General features: G+C 27.7%; 2 protein-coding genes across 2 annotated transcripts in view; both read left to right on the top strand.

Moving 5' to 3' along the window:
• The first annotated feature begins 303 nt into the window (after window positions 1-303).
• Window positions 304-17,583, top strand: part of LOC127288732 (uncharacterized) — a 49,915-nt gene continuing 32,635 nt past the window's right edge. The window contains exon 1 of the mRNA XM_051316365.1: window positions 304-576. The gene's annotated coding sequence lies outside the window, so the exon portion shown is untranslated. The remainder of the gene's footprint in view (window positions 577-17,583) is intronic.
• Window positions 13,004-17,350, top strand: LOC127288733 (uncharacterized). The gene is made up of 4 exons (XM_051316366.1): window positions 13,004-13,180; window positions 14,138-14,230; window positions 15,266-15,346; window positions 16,783-17,350. Exons 1-4 carry the CDS (start codon window positions 13,072-13,074, stop codon window positions 17,049-17,051), a joined length of 552 nt encoding a protein of 183 aa, XP_051172323.1. The 5' UTR covers window positions 13,004-13,071; the 3' UTR covers window positions 17,052-17,350.

Raw genomic sequence — 17,583 nt, forward strand, 5'->3', positions numbered from 1 at the left:
TCAACACTGGAAAGACTGGAAAGAAACTGACCAAGGATGAAGCAGCGTCTACAATAAGCGCGTCGGACGTGAAAGCAAAAGTGAACCTAATGTGTGAGAGGTGTACGAAAATATACGTCCATACCCCTCTCTCTCATTGGGCCCATGTTGCGTTTAGTCCAACGCGCTTACTGTAAGCTGAGTCTACATTGGGCACGTTAGCACACGAACGTGAATGTGTACGAGCTGACGTCACAATGTTATGCATATGGATGACGTCAGCACGTTCACGTCGCGTACGCACGTTCCCAATGTAGACTCAGCTGTAGGAAGCTGCTTGACCACCGGTTGCTGTAGGCACTCGCCATAAACACTTGTTTCACTTGTGATTGGATGTGTGATCTCTGCTTTTGGTCTACCCCCCGCTAATGTGCTATTAATAGAACGTAAATACAAAGAAAAATAAATTCTATCATACACCAAATATCTTCTGCCGCGTATACTTATCTGTTTCGCAGTGAATTATTTGTGAATATTTGTGTTTCAAAAATTTTACATTTTTGGAAAACATCAGGAATACGAGGATCAGTTTGAAAGGTTTAAAAAATATAATAAGTATATTGACTTTTTAACTTTTTTTAAAACTATTTTCTTTCACCTATTTTAATTTTGTGTATGCTTTCGACATTCATTTTTTGATATTGTTATAATAAACTAATATTTAAATTCAATGTTTCCATAAATTTTGTTATACTTCATCAGCCTTTTCTTCATTACTACAGTTATTTTTTTTAGCTAAAATAATAATTTTTGATTTTTTAATTTTCATTCGTTCTTTAAAAAATCAAATATATACTTTATGTGATGCATTCCACGACAAAAATATTAGAACATTTGAATTAATTTTAGTGTTACAAATGTTGCAAACGAAATACCTTTTTTTATTTAATTTCCTGGGCATTGTAACCAACGAATCAATTTTAATTGCAAAAAAAATTAAATTGAGTTTGAAAAAGTAAAAATTAAACATTTGTTGTAGTCTCGGAAAAGATGGCCACAAAACTTTCACGACATTTATTAACACCATTTTTTTCTTGCGGCTGTATTAAATACAAAAATGCGTCGATTTAATTCGGTATCACTCTAAAAATGTTTTTACGGTATTTTCAAATGATATTACTATTAAATTTTTGAGTTTTAAACATAAAAAGTTATTTTTATCAATTAATGTACAGATCAATTTTTTTCAAAAAAACTATTTTGTTTTACGAAAATTTTAAGCCTTGTCCTGTCATGGGCAAACAATTTTTTTTTCTAAAAAATTCAAAATGTTTTAGAAATATTTTTGGTTTTTTTATATTACGTACTTTTACGTATTTTAATGCGCTGATTACGAAAATCATAGTTAAAATATCCGAAAATTTGATTTTTATGATGATAACCCTAAAGAAAGTCCTAAAAATTTTTTTTTCTCTTATTGGGTAAAATATGCGAAATTTTTAAAAAATGCATAAGATAAAAGAAATGTATTTAAATAAGATCTATAACTTGTGTCTAATTTTTTTTTATTTTTGCATATTTAACTCAATAAACGAAAAATACCATAAATTTTTGGACTTTTTTTATAGTTTTCACCATGAAAATCAAATTTTGGGGCATTGTCACCATGATTTTCGTAATTAGCTTATCAAAATATATTATTGAAGACAAGAATCAAATTAAAACCACTTGCCATGAAAATAATTATAGCTATAATGTTATGATTATGATAAATAAGCATACCAAATTTTACCCAAATCCATTAAAACATGTTAAACTTAACGTGTTCACAAAAAAGAGGTCCACACATACATATACAAACATCTTTTTTCCATCTTTATAGAAAAAATGACGGTTTAATTATTTTTTTTATAAGTCCTCAAATTCTCGAGTTATGAATTTTTAAAAATCTGATTTTGTCAATTTTTTTTTTGAATATACCTAATTTTAATGACAAGTAACTATAAATGTATTGAATTTGTGAGTTGTGGCCAACATACAAAAAAATTTCAGTTTTTCATCGACTTTCAAAATATGTTAATGAAAAAAAAAATTTTGAATTTATTTATAAAAAAGCAGCGGTTTTTTTTATAAACAAATTAAATTTGTTTAAAAAAAAAGTTTCACTTTTTTTGTTTTTTTTTTGTTTTTTAGAATAAAATGTATTATAATTTGCTTTTCTATGAGTTTACTAAAAGATCCTAGTGCCCAAAACACTTTTTATTTCAAAAAATAAAAAAAAACGAAAAAAAAGTAAAAAAATTTTTTTTAAACAAATTTTATAAACAAGAGGATCATCAGGCCCACTCCAAAACTTATTACAAAATTTTCCTCTTATTTTCATGTGTGTAAAAATAAAAAAAAAATTTAAAAAAATCGCCCCTAAATTTAAAAATATTTAATTTGTTTATAAAAAACGCCGTTTTTAATAAACAAATTCAAAATTTTTTTTTCGTTAACATATTTTGAAAGTCGATAAAAAACTGAAACTTTTTTGTATCTTGGTCATAATTCCTAAATTCAATACTTTTAGAGTTACATGTCATTAAAATTAGGTGTATTTTAAAAAAACTCGAAAAAATCAGATTTTTAAAAATTCATAACTCGAAAATTTGAGCACTTATAAAAAAATAAAAAAATACGTAAACCATTTTTTTTCTATAAAGATCGAAAAAAAATATTTACCGAATTTAAAATGTCATATGTAAATCTCACGTGGAATCGCCCATATATATGCCATTCCATGAGTTTTTAGCACTTTTCGGAGTAACCTTTCCAAATTAAATGAAACATTTTTTTATAATATTTATTAATATAAAGGTCCGAAATAATCACTCTTTAAGTAAAAATGATTGTTTATTTAAAAAATACAACAATAAATACTGGAAAAAATTAACTTCGTTCCTGCTACTCCAAATAAATTGGTTTAAAGATCAAAATTTTCTTTATTTTTTACGCTTTAATACCGCACAAGAAAAATAATGTATTTGAAAATAGTTAACTCACAATTTATTAAACAATGTTTGTTTTCATTTTTGTATTTTATTTATTGTGAAACGTTAGGCTATAGTTCCCAGGCGCGAAGGGACGCTGGGTTCAGGCCTTTTAAAGACTCGTTGAGCATTGGCCAATATTGACTGAGCCTTGGTCAGTCAGCGGGAATAAGACTCATCCAAGCTAGAATGTAACACCGATTCCGACCTGAAGCTCCACCCTTGATTCAGCATTGGTGACCAAGACTCAATTAATCTTGCCGAATGCTGATTTAGGCTCGCTCAAGACTGCTCCCACTGTTACTTACTATTCTCGCGTTCAATAATTCTTAATAATAATAGTAATAATAATAATCCTATTAATATTTTGTAATATTATATTTATAGATAATATTAAAACAACATTAGTATTCATTAAAAATATGATTTTAATTTATTAATAATAAGGAGATAAGTTGTATTGGAATCTTATAAGAGTCAATAGAACTTATTTCCTTTAATTATTATAAGTAATTTCAAAAAAATGTACTATTATTTAATTAATTTAATCCGAAGTTTTTTACTATTTTTGTTTCATCACTTAAGATTAATTTAACCTGTCGAAATAAAACCTAATCTAATTTGAAAAATCTTGCTCGCATTGGGCACCGAACCACGACCTAACGCTCACGCTCGCGCTCGCAATTTTACTACGCTAACCACGGGGCCACACTGGCTACTTGGCGACATTCTGTTAATACCAGTGATGTTTTTATGCTAAATTTAAAATCTTCTTATCGTTAAATTACTTATATATTTTTAACATTAATATAAAATTATTTTAATTTATATATTGCTGTTAATTTAAATAAATATTGAGCTGAAGAACATAACGTTAATTGTTTAACGGTTACAAAAACCAATTTATTAAAGTTTGTTCAAATTTTAATCATTACCAATCGAAAGAGCATGAAAAAATGTGTCGGAATCCATGAGTTTTATTCCAAATTTGATGTCGGAAAGATATGAAAAATCAAAATTAATTTAACCTTTCTCAAACGTTAACGATTGCGTTATCGGGCGCTTATTAAATTTTGATTTTTCATATGTTTCCGACATCAAATTTGGAATAACACTCATGGATTCCGACACATTTTTTTATGCTCTTTCGATTGGTAATGATTAAAATTTGAACAAACTTTAATAAGCACCCGTTAACGCGATCGTTAACGTTTAAGAAGCCATAACTTCTTCAATATTTTGATTTTTCATATCTTTCCGACATCAAATTTGGAATAAAACTCATGGATTCCGACACATTTTTTTATGCTCTTTCCATTGGTAATGATTAAAATTTGAACAAACTTTAATAAGCACCCGTTAACGCGATCGTTAACGTTTAAGAAGCCATAACTTCTTCAATATTTTGATTTTTCATATCTTTCCGACATCAAATTTGGAATAAAACTCATGGATTCCGACACATTTTTTTAGGCTCTTTCCATTGGTAATGATTAAAATTTGAACAAACTTTAATTAACACCCGTTAACGCGATCGTTAACGTTTAAGAAGCCATAACTTCTTCAATATTTTGATTTTTCATATCTTTCCGACATCAAATTTGGAATAAAACTCATGGATTCCGACACATTTTTTCATGCTCTTTCGATTGGTAATAATTAAAATTTGAACAAACTTTAATAAGCACCCGTTAACGCGATCGTTAACGTTTAAGAAGCCATAACTTCTTCAATATTTTGATTTTTCATATCTTTCCGACATCAAATTTGGAATAAAACTCATGGATTCCGACACATTTTTTTAGGCTCTTTCCATTGGTAATGATTAAAATTTGAACAAACTTTAATTAACACCCGTTAATGCGATCGTTAACGTTTAAGAAGCCATAACTTCTTCAATATTTTGATTTTTCATATCTTTCCGACATCAAATTTGGGATAAAACTCATGGATTCCGACACATTTTTTCATGCTCTTTCGATTGGTAATAATTAAAATTTGAACAAACTTTAATAAGCACCCGTTAACGCGATCGTTAACGTTTAAGAAGCCATAACTTCTTCAATATTTTGATTTTTCATATCTTTCCGACATCAAATTTGGAATAAAACTCATGGATTCCGACACATTTTTTCATGCTCTTTCGATTGGTAATAATTAAAATTTGAACAAACTTTAATAAGCACCCGTTAACGCGATCGTTAACATTTATTTAAGGTTAAATTAAATTTGATTTTTATTTTTCATAACTTTCCGACATCAAATTTGGAATAAAACTCATGGATTCCGACACATTTTTTCATGCTCTTTCGATTGGTAATGATTAAAATTTGAACAAACTTTAATAAATTGGTTTTTGTAACCGTTAAACAATTAACGTTATGTTCTTCAGCTCAATAAATAAATTATATTAAAATTTTTTTTAATTAATGGAATAAAAAAACTTTGTAATAAATGTATAAACTTTTATTTTTATTAAACTCACTCTCCTATGTCTGCGCGTGCACATTCATTTTAAGGCACCATTATTCAAAATTACATAAATAAAAAAATTTGGAAATTAACATTTTTTAGTTAAAAAGATTAAAAAATTTTATTTATGATAAAATATTTCAATTACCAAAAAAACTAAAAAATTTACATGTAAACAAATTTGTTTAAAAAAACAACAATTTTCAATTTCATTGCATGAAGAAAAATTTTTATTCTTTTTTAATAAAGAAAATTTTTCTCTGTTTTTAAAAAAATTGGTTTTTTAATTTTCATTAACGCATTAATTTCTCATATCGTTTTTAAGTGTTTAAAAAATCAAATTCTGTCTATTAAAAAAATGTTTTTTTCAACAATTTCTGTAAATGAAACAAAAACCATATAATTGATTAAAACAAGTCGTAAATTCAGATGTTCATTACATGAACTTTTTGCTTCCTCTTTACGATCAGCAAAAAAATATGCTTCTTCGTGGAGAAAGCATTAACAAAACAATTATTTTATATTCAAACTTGAATTTAAATAAATATAAAATTTTTCAGCTAAAATGTGTATTTTCTATTTTTTAACTTTCATTAATTTATTAAATTTACCTCAAATGTAAATTTTATATACCAATCGATTCGTTTTTATGTAAGGAATACAATTATTTCATCTATAAACTTAAATTTAAATAATCACAAAATTTTATAGCCAAAATGTGAATTTTTGATTTTTTAACTTTCATTGATTCTTTAAATTTAAATTAAAACTATACTTTATATATACTGATCGATTTGTCTTGACGTAAGAAATACAATTTTATTATATATAACCTTAAATTTTTCTATTTAAAAATTTTTTCGATTAAAAAAAAATTTTTGGAAAAAAGACGATAAAACTTTTTTTTTTGGTATTTTTTAAAAACCTTTGGTCAGATTTGAGATATTATTATGATAAATGAGCCTATCAAATTTTATCTAAATCCATTAAAACCTGTTGAAGTTATCTTCTAAACAAAAAAGGGATCCACACACATACATTCCGGACAATTGATCAAGATCTCATATAACATATTTCTATATAGAGAAAAATTTGTTTCCGACATCTTGAAAATTTTTACTAACGAAAGGACTACAAAGCTTCCTCCACGAGGAAGCAAAATTTATAGGGAATAAAAACATTTGGCAAACACATTTTTACAATAAATTGCTTTCAGTAAGCGGTAAAACTAACTGATTTTTTTGGCATGAACTTGATATACCTTACGTCCCTACACAGAAAAAAGATGAATTCATTATTTGTTGCATCTCAAAATGAATTCATGTTAAACGACGTATCAAATTGAGTATAAATTTTGTAATTAATTTGAGATTAGGTTTTTCTATGTACGAAAATTTACTAAAAATTTGGTTAAATGTAAAGCATAGTAGTAAGGAAAGCGCAAAAAAAGTTATGTTAAGTATATTACTTTATTAAAGATTTGAAAATCTAAAAAAAATTGTAGTAAATGTATAGTAATTAGAAAAAATGCATCATATAAAATCAACGATATAAAAACTAGTAATGTAAAAATTATCTTGAATGACTTCAACAACTTTTAATCTACTTTCATTAAAATCAATTAAGAAAAGGTTTTGCTGACTTTTGGAGGATCAAAAAATAAAATCCTTTTAAAAAATTTATTATTTAATATGGCTGCATACATGGGTTGTGTTTCTAAGGGTAAAGGAAAATTTTTAGAATTTTTTTCGAGGCTCTAAACAACCGTATACTGTCCGTGTTTGGACTTTGAAAATTTTGCCCAAGTAAGGGGTGGCTTTTAGGGGTGAGACCGATGGGTCTACACATATGGGTTGTGTTTCTGAGGGTAAAAGAAAATTTTAGGAATTTTTTTGGTGGCTCTAAACAACCGTGTACTGAAGATATTGCAAAATTTACAAATTTGCTACATCTAAGGGTGGTTTTGCAACCCTTATTTTATTTTTTTTGAAGTTTTATATTATATTTTGTGTTTTGGGACTTGTCTAAAGACATTTTTTTTTCGTTTATATGAACGTTCAAAACTTTTATATCATGAGAATATATATTCGCGGAAAATTTTTTTTTACTTGGCGTCGATTCTCTACCGCGAATCTTGAAAACTTTTCGAGATATTCAATTTTGGTCGAAAAATGCCAATATTTTGAGAATATATATTTGCAGAAAATTTTTTTTTTACTTGGCGTCGATTCTCTACCGCGAATCTTGTTATTAACATAGTGTTACTTCAGTAACAGCAAAGGTTACATTCCTTAAGTTGACCCATGACGAAAGCAATCAATTTTCTAATTGATTTATTCTTTTTTTACACATTTCAAGATTCAAATTTGTACTGGGCATCACAAAATCGTAGTTATATTACACACACTGAAAGAAATGCTATCGAAATTTCAGCCATAAATTTATGGTTGAGAGTTCTGCACGGAAAGAAATTTTCTGTAGAATTTACAGAAACTCCTGCGCCATCTACTGATGTTTCTCCAAATAGAGAAATTTGTAGAATCATTGGCATTAAAATCTGTTAATTCTACAAGTTTGAGCTACAGTTCTTAAAAACTGTTGAGTGACCAAATTATGTATACTATATGGGGATAATATATATTTGGTAGAGTATTTCTTATAGGTTATATTCTCCTCCGAATACATTAAATTCGCGGAACATTATTGTATAAATTAGTATAACTTCTATGTAAATAAATTCATCCTTCAATAATTTTCTAACAAAAAAAATGAGGAGCAAGTTTTCAAAACTTATGATAAATCCACTTTTTCTTATGTCCCCAATGGGAAACTGCCACGAGTAACCATTGGCGTATTAATTGGCCCAATGATGGGAGCCAATGAAAAAACCATTGGCACCCAATAATGGACCATTATTGGTAAAGTCATGGGCTGTCCACGCCGATGCCAATGATTGGCAACCATCATTGGCAAATTATTGGCAACCAATAATTAGCCAATATTAAAAATTTTAATAATAATTTAAAAAATCAATAATTTAAAAATAAAATTTTTATTTTTATTATTTTTTAATAGTTATTATTATTATTATTTTATTTTTAATAATTAAATTAAAATAAAAAAATGGTCATCAAAGTATTAGTGAAACCATTTCTTCCAAAAAAGAGTTTGTCTCAAATCCAATTAATAGGAGAGACATCGGGTAGAAAAAAATTTTCGATCACTGCTTATATACCAATCTAATGGCACCTCAACTGCGAGAAACAGTTATGATGTTCTCCCTCTCTGTGGCGTTGAGCGAACTAAAGTCTAGAGCTGAGCCATCAGCGCAGCGCGGGAACAATTAAAAAAATTTGATTTTATTAGATATTTTATTTTATAATAATTAACGAATTATTAAGTATGACATTATGTTATTAATAATTATTAATGACATTAATTATTTATTAAGTTAATTATTTGTCATATTTAAAATAAAACAAAATATCTAATAAAATCAAATTTTTCAAATGTTCCCGCGCTGGGCTGATGGCTCAGCTCTGGACTTTAGTTTGCTCAACGCCACAGGGAGGGCGAACATCATAACTGTTTCTCGCAGTTGAGGTGCCATTAGATTGGTATATAAGCAGTGATCGAAAATTTTTTTCTTGTCGAAATTTTTTTCTACCCGATGTCTCTCCTATTAATTGGATTTGAGACAAACTCTTTTTTGGAAGAAATGGTTTCACTAATACTTTGATGACCATTTTTTTATTTTAATTTAATTATTAAAAATAAAATAATAATAATAATAACTATTAAAAAATAATAAAAATAAAAATTTTATTTTTAAATTATTGATTTTTTAAATTATTATTAAAATTTTTAATATTGGCTAATTATTGGTTGCCAATAATTTGCCAATGATGGTTGCCAATCATTGGCATCGGCGTGGACAGCCCATGACTTTACCCATAATGGTCCATTATTGGGTGCCATTATTGAAATTATATTGGCATCCCTGGCTCCCATTATTGGGCCATTAATACGCCAATGGTATTTTTCCCATTGGGTCGAGAAATTAAAACAAACTATTTTTCTCACTTAATCACTACAGTTAATTTTGAAATAAAAAATTTGTAATAATTTATTTCTATAATAATGTTTATATACTTAAGACGTTTCCTTTTTAATTAAACTTTCTTGCCGACACTATGATAATAATAAAAACACTAAATTCGCCTTAACCTCTCGCACTCAATCGTACTCAGCCTTAGTCGAATCACTGCATTGTTTTCGGGCATACGTTAAATCCTTACAGAAAATATCTGTAAAATTAACAGATTTAGGAACATGTAAAATCTTCAAATCGATGTTAAAGAATTACCAGAAAATTTTTTTCCGTGTGGTTGAATTGGTTATACAGTCTGTCAAATTGGCAGGTAAGTTAGTTAATATTAGCCATGTGAAGTCTGATTCAGACATCTTGCTCTGTGGAAGTACTATTCGTTTGGTTGGATTACCCAAACTGTATGGTAGTAACAGTTCCATGTTAATTCAGTTATACGATATGACAGAAACAGCAAGAATTATGGCAGTAATAACGAAAAATTTCTTTCAGTGCAGCCCCACAAAAAAAATTTTTTTGTCTGGTGAACTAGACAAATCATTTTTCACGTATTTTGGGTCGATGAATCCGTATCCGTGGTCAGAATTCACAAGTTGGTTCGTTTTTTCTTTCTAACCTCAAAAAACTTACTTTTTTGGTACATTTTGTGAGATAATGAAAAAGCGTGAGCTAGTTTTGAAATTATGACCATGGATTACAATTTAGAAGTTACATTTACTTACCATTTAAATATATTCTTCAAATTAAAAATGGCGGATCCAACATGGCGGATATTTTACAAATTGTTCCGATTCGCTCGAAATTTGGTACTTGGGGGTTTTTGGGTCGCTGATTACGACTCTGGCGTCAGTTTTAAAAAATTAAAAATGGCGGATCCAATATGGTTACGGTACCCTGGTTACAGAAAGAAGGTCATATATATATTTTAAATGTGAAATATATAAGATTAGTCATTTTTTCTCACATTTTTTTGAGTCATATAATACAAGGCAGATTGTCTGTGTGACTATACTATAATGCAATATAAGATTAGTAATCCTTGACTTCAAAACCTTTTGTGTCAATTTTGCAGCGGATCATATCAATTTAAAAAAAATTCCATTCACTATGTAAGACTCCCTATTTTAAATTACAAAAATCTTAATTTTTATTTGCAATCAACGATCAAAAACTTCCATGTACTACTTTTCTCATCAGCCATATTGGATCCGCCATTTTGAATTTTTTTAAACTGACGCCAGAGTCATAAGCAGCGACCCGAAAACCCCCAAGTACCAAATTTCGAGCGAATCGGAACAATTTGTAAAATATCCGCCATTTTGGTCCGCCATATTGGACCCGCCATTTTTAATTTGAAGAATATATTTAAATGGTAAGTAAATTTAATTTCTAAATTGTAATCCATGGTCATAATTTCAAAACTAGCTCACGCTTTTTCATTATCTCACAAAATGTACCGAAAAAGAAAGTTTTTTGAGGTTAGAAAGAAAAAACGAACCAACTTGTGAATTCTGACCCCGGATTCGGATTCAGCGACCCAAAATACGTGAAAAATGTCTATACGTCTAGTTCGCCAGACAAATTTTTTTTTTGTGGGGCTGTGTTCCCTACCGAAAGAGTGGTACTGGAATGGTACTGAATTGGACTTGGCTTGAGTTCCACTTCAGTACCACTACCTGATAACCCATAAGAAGACATTTTTAAAGTACTTTAACAATAGTTTTAAAGGTATACAAGATCAACAAACCGTCTCTCACGATATACGTGTAAAACAGCAAAAAAAACATAATAGTTTGTAGAAAATTTCTGTTAAGTTTGGAAATTATATTGCAATCCCTCCTTGAACAATAGACCCCTAGGTCCTTTGTTGAAAGATTACAATTTTAACCCGAGTTTTATTGCTTAAAAAATTTATAATTTTAATAACTCAACTTTAAAAAATATATATTGAGATTCGTTAATATTTCTAGATTATGAATATCTAAAATTTATCAAAAAATAATTACATTTAAAAAAGTTATAATTCATCTCGTATACCTTAAGTTTGACAAAAAAATGGACATCATTTTTTAATTTAGCTGCCAAAGGACATATCATATGCATAATAATGTATGAAAATAATATAAATCCAGGAAAAACAAATATAATATTGAAATAAATATAAAGTATTAGTTTAAACATATTGAAAAAGCTAGTCGCTTTTCACTTTTATGAGGGTTTTAACGGTAACTCGACCCTTTTCGCAGGTAAATTTCCCAGTTCCATTTCAGTACCAAAATGCACCAAATTAGTACTGAGTTGGTACTGAGCCCTCAGTTCCAATTTCCCAGTACCAATCCAGTACCACTCTTTCGGTAGGGTTATTGTAGTTTATATAAATGTGAAACATATAAAACCGATTAAAAATAAATGATAATTTTCTCCAAAAAAAAAATTATTAACGCCGGTTCCACCGACCTCTGCGTCTCCACCGGCATCAGAATTTCCTCCGTCTCTAGTGCAAGTTTAATACTACAATGAAACAAACGAAATTAAAAATATTTATTATGAACTATCATAACTCCAGTAAGCTTACTATAACTATTTTCATAAATTACCGAAATTACAATTTTTAATTGCGATTTATGCTTTACATATTTTTATGAATTATAGCCAACATTTCTATACATTACCGTATAAATTTCCATAAATTACCGCATAAATTTCCATAAATTACCTCGAAAATTTCCGTAAATTACCGAAATCAAAATTTTTAATTGTCGTTCGGGCTATATATATTTTTGTGAATTATTCCAAAAATTTTCATAAACATTTCAAATCAAATTTCAACTATTTTAAAGAATTCAAAAAGCAAAGAATTTTTTTTCAATCTGTTTAAAAAAATTAAAAATATGCTGTTTTAAAGAATAAATTTAAGGTTATGTTGAATAATATGACTGAAAGTGTACAACAAAGTATAGGTTGTTTTCGACAGTCACTGGGTGTTAGCACCATAGAGTTATTATAAATAGAGTGGGGAAGGTATAGGAGCCACAGTAAGTGGCGATGAGACGCCCGAAGAGAGAGAAAGAAAACCGAAACCGTAGTTCTGTCCTTCTCTAAAAATGCTTCACTGCGCAAGCGCGGGCGAGTGACTGAAGGGGGCAGAAGAGGACAGATATACGGTTTCGGTTGTCTTTCTCTTTCTATGCAGCGGACGCTTAGGTACAGTCCTTCCCCACTCTATTTATAATAACTCTATGGTTAGCACCCGGTGTCAACAGTGGTGCTCAACTAGTTTAAAATGTAAATTGTGAAATTGCAAACATGTGAATAGGGCTTTAGTTGGAAAATTGTCGTTCTGACCACTGTTCGCTTTGTTCTAACGGAAATTACTTGGCAACAGGTCCCGACTGCGAACTGAATAATACTCCATGCTGATTTCATGCGTTGCACGTGTCGGGAGAACAGTATTTTTATTTTATTTTATAATTTTAAAAAATGTGTGAAAATAGTGAAAAAACGATTATCACCGGTTATTTGGATGAGGATGGGGAGTTGGTTGTACATCCTGAAAGTAATAAAGTACTCTACTGGGTAGAGCAAAACGGTAAGTACTTTTTTAAAATATGAAAATAATAATAATATAAAATAATTATACGAAATTGTAGTCAATTTGAGTTTTAATTATTCCCAACGTTAATTGATTTATAAGTCAATTAACACACATTCTAATTAATTAAATATTCAATTATTCCAAATTGTAATAAATTAAAAATTGATTTTTTCAAACTTTAAACAATTAAAAATTTCAATTCTGCAAATTTAAATAAATTAAATGAAACTATAATTATTCCACATTTTAATTAATTAATAATTCAATTGTTTCAAATTACAATAAATTGAAATTTAATTATTTCTAATTTTAGACAATTTAAAATCCAATTTCAGATTTCAATCAAATAATAGTTTTAAATAAATTTTCAAAATTTAGTTTTGAGTTAAACTTGTTTCCAAGAATTTTTCAGAGATATTTTCTAATTCTTCTATTTCCGCAACAACTTCAAATTAATTCGATACAAATTCCGATAAATCTTAAATATTAATTAATCAATCAAAACATTCACATATTAGATTTTTTAATCGACGCTAAATTTAATTCGTCACTTAAATTTTAAACTGTTAAAATTTTAATCAACCTGTAATTTAATCGGTCGAAACTTCAATCAACATTAATTTTAATCAAAACACAAATTGAATAATATTTTAATCTACTTTGAAATTAATTCATCTAAAGTTTATACTATATATCTTTCAATTTATCCAAATGTTAATCAAATTTAATTCCCATTAATTCACATTATAATTGTTAAAAATTGAAATCGATTTTAATTTTTATTAGACTACAATTTTATTTGGAAGAAGTAAATTTGGTCGATTAAAGTTTTAATTAATGATTGTTTTGATTAATGAATATTGGATTTTATTGAATTTCGTATCGAATAAATTTAAAGTTGATTGTAATTAGAAAAAAATATAAAATATGTAAAAAAATGTTTTTTTATAGGATTGGAAAAGTTGAAATATTTAGCCGATGAGGAATTGGACCAATTACTTGATACGACAACGCCGACTGAAGAAGACGTATCAACAAGATGTGGTACTTGAAAAAATTATTTCTAAAAGATAATAATTATTATTTGCAAAAAGCAGGTTTGCAATCGTTAAAATCACCTTGATTTAAATGACAATTCTCAAAAATTTAAATATTGTAAAAAATTTTCAAAAAATCCACGATAATTTAAACATAAAAATATTACCAGTAACTCCTTCAAAATTCAATTATTTTAAAAATATTTACCTACAGTTTTTTGTCAAATTAATTACTTTCAATAATGTTAATGAAGAATTTTAAAAATTAAATTATGAAAAAATTAAATTAAAAATTCTCTAAAATGTACTTGAAAATTTTCTATTTTCCAGTTGCAAACATTTTTTTATGGATATTTTAGAGAATTGAGAGATAAAAATTAAATAAAATATGTGTTTTCAAGAATTTGCCAAAATTAAAAAAAATGAACATCGACTCCGTTGGAGATTCATACTCATGTGAAATTCTTAAAAAAATATATTTTTTATAATTTTTATCTTTCAATCGTCAAAAATGTCCATAATAAACTGTTTGAAATCAGAAAAGTTGAAGTTGAGTTGAAGTTTAGCATTTTTCTTTTGCATAAGTTTGAAGAAAATTTAAGGGGAGGGGGGTGTATTGAGTTACTTAGAGTTTTATAGATTTCAAATAGGAATTTCTTAAAGGAATTAAGAGAAATTTTAAAAACTATTGAGACCATTCGAAAGTATATTAAATTCGTCTTTTGTAAGTGGAACGGTTTGGGATTGAATGCCCCAATATTAACTTGAGAACAATTATCTTCATAAAATAGGTCAATTTCTGTAGTCATTTGAAGATTTATTTGTGCTTGACATAAATTTAAATTTGACTAAAGAAAATAATCCGGGAAAAATTTAGAAATTACCGGGAATTTTGACGAATGAAAGTAGTAGACACTCTGATTTTATTAACGAATTAAATCAGTTAACTATTTTTGAAAAATATTTTCTTTACTGGTGATTTGTTTTTTTTTTAAATATGTACTTTTCATTAATTGCTTATGTTTTTAAATGTTACAAAAAGAAAATTCAAATCCAAGCCCGCCGATCGTGAAGGGAGGAAAGTCAACAGAAAAATCAACAGCAGGGCTGTCAACCGAAACTGGTACTAAAAATCATTTTTTAAAATAAAAATTTAAATTAAAATTTACAAAAAAAAGGTTCGTTGCATTTTTAAAAACTTATTATTTTTCCAGTGCTTCTAATAAAATTCATAGACTTTGTAATTTAAAATCTCCTCAAATTCAATTATTTTTAACAATATAAACAGTAAATGTTCCCAAATTCAATTACTTTTAAGAATCTAAACAGAAAATCTTCCAAAATTAATTTATTTTGAAAAACTTTTTCCATAATTTCCTAAGAATTAGCTGTTTCTAAAACATCTTAACTTCGGACCTTCTAAATTTCAATTATTTAAAATATTTTTTCATTAAATATTCTTTAAAATTCAACTACTGTGAAAGTCGCAATAGTCTTCATTAAATCAAATTTACAAAAATTTTAAGTTTAAATCTCTTGAAATTGAATTATTTAATTATTATTTAATTATTTTATTATTATTATTATTTATTATTAACTGTAGTTCTTTCAAAATTCAATTGTTTTTTACATTTTCAACAAGAACTATTCTAAATGAATTATTTTCAATAATTACAATAAGTTCTTTGAAAATTCGCTTTTTCAAGAAATTCGATATCAGAATCAGAAGTCATCTTTATTTTTTTTCAATATCAGAATCAAAACTCAACTTATCCAAATTACTTTTGATTTTGATATTTATTGTCTGGGAAGAGTGACGGAAAATAGTTTTTAGAAGGGACGGGTAAATTCCCGTAATCACCTACCATCAGAAACATATATATTTCTGACGTCCGAAAATTAAATTCTTCTTTTGCTTCTGTTACTTAACCGAATCAAAATTAAATTCTGCTTTCGTTTCTGTTACTTGACCGAGTCAAAATTAGATTTTACATTCGTTTCTGTTAGTTAACCGAATCAAAATTAAATTCTGCTTTCGTTTCTGTTACTTGACCGAGTCAAAATTAGATTTTAGTTTCGTTTCTGTTAGTTAACCGAATCAAAATACATTCGACATTTTGTTCTGTTTGCAGTTATTGAAACCAAATCAAAATTCGACTTTCCTGATGATCCCTGATACGGTTGCTACCCAGAATTCGTTTTTGATTTTCCTCCGTTTCCTTCATTTTCAGATGAAATTTTGTCTTTTTTCTTAACCCAAATACAAAAGTTTAACAATGTTTTCAATTATAAAAAAAAATTGAACGAGAATTTTTAAAAGTCACATTTTGAATTAAAATTATCAAAAAACAAGATTGTGTTTGTGGCATTTTTGAATATTTTATATTTTTCTAATAGTTATAATAATAATAATAATAATAATAATAATAATAATAATAATAATAATAATAATAATAATAATAATGATAATAATAATAATAATAATAATAATAATAAAATAAACAAATAATAATAATAATAAAATAAACAAATAAATAAAGTTTCTTGCCTTTTACTCAGTTCGTAGAGTTTCCGGGTCATGGGAAGACAAAGAAGCAGAAGTCTTAATTCAATGTTATGTTGAAGTAGAAGAGGCCTCCAAACATGAAGAAATTGGATCTCCTGGGTTTTGGAAAAAAATTAGCGGTTTATTGGTTACAAAAAAATTGAAAAAAACATGGATCGAATGTCGCGAAAAATTTAAGTCCTTAGAAAGGACTTATAAAAATAATCTACTTAAAAAAACCATACAGGAGAAAGTCTTATTACATGGCCCTTATTTGATATAATGCACGATGCAATGTTCAAAAAGCCGCAAATTCAACCTGTGGCCATTGCTTCCAGCATTGCTGGATATAAGAAAAGAATTTCGGACAATATTGAAAATCAGCAAAAAAATAGCGAAGAACAAATCCCCAAAAAAGCTAAAACTAATAGACAATCACCAAAGCAGGAACCAGAATTTATCAAAGAAGCGAGGGCAGAAACTGCCGCTCGCCATGAAGAGAGAAAACAACAGCATCATGAAAATCTTCAAAGGAAGGATGAGATGATTGGACTTATGCGCAAATATTTTGAATTAAAAGAAAGGGAATGCAGACAGAAGGAGAAGTAAATACGGTCTGTACGATGTTGTTCTCAATTCGGTTTTATCATATCGTTTTTTATGTGAATTTTATTAATCGTTTTTTTATTATGTATTAAGTGCCATTTTTTATATTCAAAGCGTTAAAGACAGTTTAATAATAATAATATATCAAAAAGATCTCGAAGTAGATTTAAGAAGATGAGAACAAAGTTCCTAAAAGTTACAATAACTGT

This window comes from Leptopilina boulardi, unplaced genomic scaffold, assembly GCF_019393585.1.
Source record: "Leptopilina boulardi isolate dan_hultmark-lab unplaced genomic scaffold, ZJU_Lbou_2.1 LbouV2_393, whole genome shotgun sequence".
In the NCBI taxonomy this organism is placed as follows: Eukaryota; Metazoa; Arthropoda; class Insecta; order Hymenoptera; family Figitidae; genus Leptopilina; species Leptopilina boulardi.